This window comes from Stegostoma tigrinum, chromosome 2 (genome assembly GCF_030684315.1).
Source record: "Stegostoma tigrinum isolate sSteTig4 chromosome 2, sSteTig4.hap1, whole genome shotgun sequence".
Taxonomy (NCBI): Eukaryota; Metazoa; Chordata; class Chondrichthyes; order Orectolobiformes; family Stegostomatidae; genus Stegostoma; species Stegostoma tigrinum.
Window position 1 is genome coordinate 160,811,596 of NC_081355.1, and position 8,885 is coordinate 160,820,480.

Below are 8,885 nucleotides of genomic sequence, written 5' to 3' on the forward strand. Positions count from 1 at the left end.
GAGGGACTTGAGGCTGTTTTCATTCGAGAGAAGGTTGAGAGGTGACTTAATTGAAACATATAAAATAATCAGAGGGTTAGATAGGGTGGATAGGGAGAGCCTTTTTCCTAGGATGGTGATGGCGAGCACGAGGGGGCATAGCTTTAAATTGAGGGGTGAAAGATATAGGACAGATGTCAGAGGTAGTTTCTTTACTCAGAGAGTAGTAAGGGAATGGAACGCTTTGCCTGCAACGGTAGTAGATTCGCCAACTTTAGGTACATTTAAGTCATCATTGGATAAGCATATGGACGTACATGGAATAGTGTAGGTTAGATGGGCTTGAGATCGGTATGACAGGTCGGCACAACATTGAGGGCCGAAGGGCCTGTACTGTGCTGTAATGTTCTATGTTCTATCTAGTGATATCACACAGCGCTGTGAGAGTCCGTGACCAAGGGCAGCTCAGTCTCATTATCTAAATTGCAGTAATAAACAATGCTACAGCTTTCATAGTTTACCTGTTGTGATAGATCTAGTTGCCTTCACAATGATACAGGTTATTACCCGTGTCAGAGGGGTAATGCCTTACCTATCACGCACCAGTTTTAGTAAAAGGGTGGAGTCAGGGGGCAAGAGCTTAGATTTAAAACTTCAGGGGATTCCTGTAGGGAGCTATTTTCGTCTCAAATATTCCTCAGCAATTCCTGTTTGAAAAGGGGACACTGAAGAGAGGAAATCTGACTCACTGGCAAGGGCAGGCACTGGTGCTGCTGTCCTAACACAAGTTCAGAGCTGCAGAGAAGAAAGGCAGGACCTCAGGACAGAATACATAAAGGTAAGAACATGTTGTAAAACACATAAATACGTTTTAATAACACAATAAACATTCAGGGTCTTCCCACATCTTGTGGTTAATATAAGATATAGTCAGCTGTCCCTGATACCATCCTTTTCAGTAGATCTTTTCAGAACTGAGGAGGTGTCACTGGACCCGAAATGTGAACTTTGATTTTTCCTCACAACTGTTGCCAGACCTGCTGAGCTTTTCCAGCAACTTCTGCTTTTGTTTCTGTTTTATAACACCTGCAATTCATTTGGTTTTTATTTACACTGAACACATTCTGCCAGGTTCATCAAAACTGAAACAAGCAAGAGAGAGGCACGAAGAAAGAGAGATATGCACACAGACTGTGATGTAAAAGACAGAAACACACACACAGACACTGAGAGACACAGTGAGAAAGACAGACACACACACACACACACACACACACACACACACACAGAGACACATATGCCCAGACCATGTATGAGTGAGAGACATATTCACGCTGAGAGAAAAACACAATGAAAGACATAGAAACACATGGTGAGAGAGACACAGAGAGAGACACACATACAAGCTGTGAGAGAAAGTAAGCGAAAGATACTGGGAAAACAATACAGAGAAAAGACTCACAGCAAAAGACCCACACAGAGTGACATAGACACACAACAGAGAGAGAGAGAGAGAGTGAGAGAAAGGGTGGGAGAGAGAAAGGGACCATTGCTATTTGTTATCTACATTAATGGCTTGGATATAAATGCAGAAGGTAAAATTAATAAGGTTGCAAATGACATGAAAATTGATGGTGTTATTGCTCATGGGGAAGATGGTCTCAGGTCACAGTCTGATATTAGAACAAAGAACAAAGAAACCTACAGCACAGGAACAGGCTCTTCGGCACTCCAAGCCTGCGCTGATCAAGATCCTCTGTCTAACCTGTCATCTATTTTCTAACGGTCTGTGTCCATTTGCTCCCTGCCCATCCATGTACCTGTCCAGATACATCTTAAAAGACACTAACGTGTCTGCGTCTACCACCTCCGCTGGCTACGCGTTCCAGGCACCCACCACCCTCTGTGTAAAGAACTTTCCACGCATATCTCCCTTAAACTTTTCTCCTCTCACTTTGAACTCATGACCCCTAGTAATTGAATCCCCCACTCTGGAAAAAAGCTTCTTGCTACCACAGTGTCTAGACCTCTCATGCTTTTGTAGACCTCAATCAGGTCCCCCCTCAATCTCCATCTTTCTAATGAAAATAATCCTAATCTACTCAACCTCTCTTCATAGCTAGCACCCTCCATACCAGGCAACATCCTGGTGAACCTCCTCTGCACCCTCTCCAAAGCATCCACATCCTTTTGGTAATGTGGCGACCAGAACTGTACACAGTACTCCAAATGTGGTCAAACCAAAGTCCTATACAACTGCAACATGACCAGCCAACTCTTGTAGTCAATACCCCGTCCAATGAAGGAAAGCATGCCATATGCCTTCTTGACCACCCTATTGACCTGCGTTGCCACCTTCAGAGAATAATGGACCTGAACACCCAGATCTCTCTGTTCATCAATTTTCTCCAGGGCTTTTCCATTTACTGTATAGTTCGCCCTTGAATTTGATCTTCCAAAATGCATCACCTCGCAGTAGCCCAGATTGAACTCCATCTGCCATTTATCTGCCCAACTCTCCAGTCTATCTATATTCTGCAGCATTCGCCGACAGTCCCCTTCACTATCAGCTACTCCACCAATCTTAGTGTCATTGCAAACTTGCTGATCAGACCACCTACACCTTCCTCCAGATCATTTACATATATCACAAACAACAGTGGTCCCAGCACAGATCCCTGTGGAACACCTCTAGTCACAGGTCTCCAATTTGAGAAACTCCCTTCTACTACTACTCTCTGTCTCCTGTTGCCTAGTTGATCAGCTGGTAAATTGGGCAGAGTAATGGCAGAAGGAATTTAATCCTGATAAGTGTGAGGTGATGCATTTTGGAGTGTAATAATGGAAGGACTTACACAATTATTGGTAGGGCCCCAGGGAGCCCTGCAGAGCAAAGGGACCTTGGTGTTTATACTGAAGGTGTCAGCACAGGTAGACAGGGTGATGGAGAAGACATATAGGATGCTCGACTGCATTAGCTGGGGCATAGACGTAAGAGCAGGGATGTCTTGTTACAAGTTTATAAAACATTATTTGGATGACAGCTGGAATATTGTGTGCCGTTCTGGGCACAACACAATTGGAAAGACATGATTACACTGGAGAAGGTGCAAAGGAGATTCACCACCTGAGATGAAAAGTCTCAGTTGTGAGGAGAGACCAGAATGGGCTGGGTTTGTTTTCCCTGGAGCAGAGGGGGTTCAGATTGAGGAATACAATACCATGAGAGGCATAGACAGAGTGAGAATCTCTTCCGCATGGCAGGTGTGTCTAAGACCAGACAACATCAGTTTAAGGTGGTTCAGAGGAGATCTGAGAAAGATTTTTTGCACCCAGATGTTGATAGAAATATGGAACATGTTGCCTGAGAGGGTGGTGAGGCAGGTACTCTCACAACATTTAAGAAGCCTCTGGATGAACATTTGAAATGCCAGGACGTAGTCTGCAATGGACCAAGTGCGGGCAAAAGGGATTAGTGTAGTTTCGTGTTCATTGGTCAGAATAGAGATGGTGGACTGAAGGGCCTGTTTCTATGCTGTATGACTCTGTGGCATGGGACTGAGAGAGAAAGAGAGTCAACAGAGAGGGAGAGAGATACATATATATAGAGAGAGAGATGTGCAAGGGGAGAGAAAAAGAGACACAGAGACACACAATAGAGAGGCAATGAACAATCATTGAACTGTGAGCGAAAGAGAGGAGAGAGAAGCAGCAGAAATAGAGGGGGGGGGGTGGTGTCAGTCAGGATTTGAAACTGCAGAAGCTGAAAATGAATCTATAAAGAGTGAAACACCAGCAACTTCAATCAGAGAAGGAAAGGCAGGTATCTAGAAATTGTCAATAACCTTTATCAAAGAGATTGCCCCCTAAAGTTATCTGCTATTCCTTCTCTTTCACACCAAGAGCAGGAAAAAATTAGTAAACAAGAAATGGGGATAAAAGAGAGAGAGTGAAACAGACTGTTTCTTCTTTTTGTTAAGAATATCAAAGTTAATTTACAAACAATGGAGGGCATTCAACATCAATTGCTCAGCATCGAGTTAATTCAGCCACTTAATTAGAACATGATTCATCTGTGTTCAAACTCTGTCTTTCCTTGATAGCTAAATCCAACTGACTACACTTTAAAGGTACATTTCAGTGGGACTTTGAAGATCTAGAGGTTGTGAAAGGTGCTACATAAATGTAAGTCTTCTTTTAGTGTTGAGCTTGTCTGTCAGCAGCTACAGAGACTTAGTCTTCACTAAATTTAATGCGAAACAAATTCTCCCCTAATTGCCCTGAATCTGATTTGAAGATTATTCAGAATTTCCCTGTCAGAGGAAATGGTATCCCACATTTTCTGAAGGAGTTGCTCAGTAAACTCAGGTTGCCACTGCACAATTTTCCCTGTGCCTGGAACCCTCTGACAGAATCTATTTTACATCAGAAACTACAAGCAGTTCTGATGAAATTGTGTAAATAGCTACTCAGGGAAGGTTAGATTGTTAATTTTCTTTTATTCATTAACGAGGGTGTTGCTAGCTGGGCAGTATTTATTGCCAAGAGGGCAGTTCAGAGTCAACTACATTGCTGTGGGTATGGAGTCACATGTAAGCCAGACCAGGTAAGGATGGCAGTTTCCTTCCATAAACCGGTGGTTTTTCCAACTATTGGCAATGGATTCACAGTCATTATTAGATTCTTAATTCCAGATATTTATTGAATTCAAATTCAACCATCTGCCATGGTGGGATTCGAACCTGGGTCCCCAGGACATATCTGGGTCTCTGGAGTCACAGTCCAACGATAATACCAAGAGGCCATCGCCTGCCCAAATACATCAGCTAATCCTGAGTAACTATTCAACTGACCCCATTCTTGTCTCATGACTCCAAACTCACCCTCTCAACCTGACACCCACTCTCCCCGCAAGACCCATCTCAACTCTCTCCTGCACCCCCCGCCACAGACCTGACCAAGAAACATCTGCCCTGCTGGACCTGACCCAAACTAATCACCCTGTGGGATCCACCTACCTAAGCCACCAGAATTCTCCCTACCCTTATCCCCCAGAACCGTTCCAAACTCCTCCCCCCATTCCCCAGAACCATCCCAATACACCCTCACTCATCCCCCAGAGCCACCCCAATTCCCCCTCCCCCATTCCCCAGAACCATCCCAATTTCCCCCTCCCCCATTCCCCAGAACCATCCCAATTTTCCCTCCCTCATCCTGCAGAACCATCCCAATTCTGTATTTCCCATTCCCCAAAGCCATCCAAAATCTCCCTCCCTCCATCACCCAGAACCATCCCCATTCCCCCTCCCCATCCCCCAGCACCATCCCAATTTCATTTCTCTCATCCCCCAGAACCATCCCAATTCCCCCTCTCTCATCCCCAGAACCATCCCAATTCCCCCTTCCCCCCCCATTACCTGAATCATCCCAGGTCCCCCTCTCCTCATCCCCCTGAGCCATACCAATTGGGCTAGTCCAAAACTGGAGGGCATAGGTTTAAGGTGAGAGGGTAAAGACTTAAAAGGGACCTAAGGGACAAGCTTTTCACATGGGGTAGTACATGTATGGAATGAGCTGCCAGAGGAAGTGGTGGAGGCTGGTACAGTTACAACATTTAAAAGGCATTTGGATCAGACTATAATGAGGAAGGGTTTAGAGAGATATAGGCCAAATACTGGCAAATGGGACCAGATTAATTTAGGATATCTGGTCAGCATGGATGAATTGGGCTAAAGGGTCTGTTTCCATGCTGTACAACTCTGTGACTCTAATACTCCATGACTGATGGAATTTGTTGATATTTGGACAGAATAATTGGTGCAATTCAAACCTAAGTCCCAACTGTTTCCTTTTCAGAGACGCCTTTTGAAAGCATTGTCCGTCCACCAGAACATTCATCCCTGAATCCAACATGGCCACTGACAAAGAGCTTGAGCAAGCTGCTGCAGAGCTCAAGGCTAACATGGATAATGCAAAGATTGCAATGGAAGTGTTTCCGGACAGAGCGAGGTTTGCGACTACACCTGGTGTCTTAAAACCCATCTTCCAGGTGGCTGGTATTATTCTGAAACTGGCATTAGGGAAACGTGAGAGTGAGGAGCTTACATACATGAAGGAGCAGTTCCAGATAGTCAGGAACCAGCTGGACGTCATTTCAGATCAGATTAAGCAAGTGCTTTGGGAGATAGAGAAAAGTACAATTAATAATCAATACTTCCCCATTGAAGAGAATCTGAAAAACCAGTTCAGGAAGTACATGGACATCCTCAATGCAGCACCGGAATTCCGGGAGAATGAGAAAAAAGAGTTCCTCACACATTTTGATGTGACAAAAGGTGACCAGAACCTTCACACTCTCTTCGATGCAGTGATGGGATATTCTGCCATCTTTGGTAAACCCATTTTGGAAACTGCCATGAAATATGACCAGAGGAATCGGCGTCTAATGGAAGGTCTCTGCTCCCGTCTCAAGGAGCTCTTCTGCATTGGCCTGATTGCCCTGGTGGGTCACTCTACTATCACTGGGACTGATGTAGAGGCATTGAAGAGAGAGTGGAATGAGAAAATGGCCAAAGTAGAAAATAAAATGAAATCCATGATAGATCAGTGCATCAATGAGTTTGCTGACCAGGCAGAAATAGATGTTGAGGCTCTTATAAAGAACAAAGGTGAGAGAGATAACAAGGGATGTGCAACATTTATAATTGAGGCTTTAGCAGAGAAATATGACTGGGTTAAATGGTCTGTTCGAGTCTATGACCCTGTTGCTGGCTTTGACAATCATTGTGTCATTGGCCCCAATCGATTTCACTTTTTCAGACTCAATGGGGTTAATGCTGTTGTCTCTTATGCAATTGATCCAATGATTTCACTTAATGAAGTGGAAATCAGGCACTTAATGGAGGGGAAAGATGGCTGGACTGATGCAAGAGAGGTTGCTAAACATGTGTACAGTAACCTTCCCTCTGGGCATGTTGTACACACAGTGAGACGCTACAAGGACTTGTGGCTTCATAAGAACTTTCCAAACAATTGTCATTTCTGGGAAACGTACAGTGGAGTCACTCTGTGTGTCCACTCCACTTAAACCCCATGATCAAACACAGAGGTGGCTGGGAATACAATTGACTTTTGATTTTTGAATGAGATTTCTTAATATCTATTAACAGGATTGTCATTTGCCAAGATGAATGGGGAGTTAAATAAAGAGATAAAACTGATTAAAAATACTTTCTAAAATTAACTATAGCAACTTTTACTTCAGATATACCTGATCCATTGCATTCCAGTTCATCCTTGGCAAAATAAACTGGATCTACATTTGTTTAAATCTTCAAAAGTCCGATGCCATGGTCAAGTGGTTAAATCAGACGATGTAAATGTAGAGAGAAAGGGTGGAAGGATCTTGTGTTAGTATGTCAGGTCGATCCATAGGAAAAGGACAGTTTTGTTGAAACTAGCAATCATTTCATCCTCAGGACGTGGTTAAATTTTGTCCCCAGAAGCTTCAGGACTAGTACTATAGGTCTTAGAGCAAACCAGAACTAATCTGGATATTAACATTCAGGCTAAATGCTAGCATGGATCCTGAGCCTGCAGAACCCCATGGCTGGAGTCTGGATTTTTCTACATAGAAGATCAGTGTATTATCTCTGAACCTGAACTTTAAGATCTGACAGGACTCTCCAGTGCAAATATCTGCAGAAACTGGGACTTGTCAAATGGATTGGATTTTCTTGGGTTTAGAATTCTCTGGCTCAGCCAAATTCCAACAGCCATCAATACATCACAATAATAGCTCACTGGGTTTATTTCAGAAAAGTTTGAATGATGTTCCATGCTCAGTGCTATATGATGGCTATTTGACAGATTTTATAAACCATGCATCTCCAAAAGCTTTTCCAGTTGTCACCCAATCTTATCCTGGTGTTAACTCGCAATTCATGAAGAACAGAGTGACTGAGGAAAGATATAAAATTATTTAAATTATGCAAAGAAGATGGTTCCACTGCACAATAAGACACAATATTACCCAAAACATTCTGGTACAGCTGTATAAAAAAATTTATTAAAATAACTCACTCATTTACCAAAGAACCTCAGACAGTGCCTTCCAAACCCATGACCACTTCCATCTAGAAGGACAATGACAGCAGATACAATGGAACACCACCACCTCCCAGTTCCCCTCCATCCTGACTTGGAAACGTATCGCCGGTCCTTCACTGTCACTGGGTCAAAATCCTGAAATTCGCTTCCCAATGGCATTGTGGGTCAACCGACAGCAGGAGGACTGCAGCGGTTCAAGAAGGCAGCTCACCACCACCTTCTCAAGGGGCAACTGGGGATGGGCAAGAAATGTTGGCTAGCCAGTGATGCCCACATCCCACAAATGAATAGAAAAAAAACTGCAATGATGGTGCTTTCATTTCTGATTAATAAACCTGGAATAATCTCATGTCTGTAACTTAGTGTGTAATATTAAATTTCCCTCTGTAACAGCAACATACACTGATCTACAGTTATTTCTGTGCTCTTCCAGTGTACTGTTGTAATTACTGAGGTTTGTGTGAACTGATTGGAACTGTTGAAATAAAGTTGGCTCTGACTGTTGACTGTAATGAAATGCTGAATAAACTCAGAGAGATAACGTGCTCTGGCTGTTTGAGGTTTTCTTTCTCTATTCAGTACGTTGCGTCAGTCATCACTTCAGTCACACATCAAGATGGTGATGGCATAAACATTGCAGAGTAAATCCAATGTCAGATAATGTAACTATAAAACCACAAGAAATAGGAACAGGAGTAGGCCATTCGACCCCTCAAATCTACTCCATTCCATAGGATCATGGCTGATCCGACATTCCTAGCGTCCACATTCCTGCCCTTTTCCCTGTAATCCTTGAT

General features: G+C 43.4%; 1 protein-coding gene across 2 annotated transcripts; it reads left to right on the top strand.

The window, feature by feature from the left end:
- The first annotated feature begins 554 nt into the window (after positions 1-554).
- On the top strand, positions 555-8,633 carry LOC125460494 (protein rapunzel-like). Of its 2 annotated transcripts, XM_048548039.2 has the most exons (3): positions 555-817; positions 4,083-4,164; positions 5,836-8,633. In XM_048548039.2, the coding sequence occupies exon 3, from the start codon at positions 5,891-5,893 to the stop codon at positions 7,064-7,066; it is 1,176 nt and encodes a 391-aa protein (XP_048403996.1). In that variant the 5' UTR covers positions 555-817; positions 4,083-4,164; positions 5,836-5,890; the 3' UTR covers positions 7,067-8,633. The 2 variants fall into 2 exon arrangements, with proteins under 2 accessions (XP_048403996.1, XP_048403991.1); XM_048548034.2 differs by lacking the exon at positions 4,083-4,164 and having other exon boundaries at positions 556-817.
- Positions 8,634-8,885: the final 252 nt, after the last annotated feature.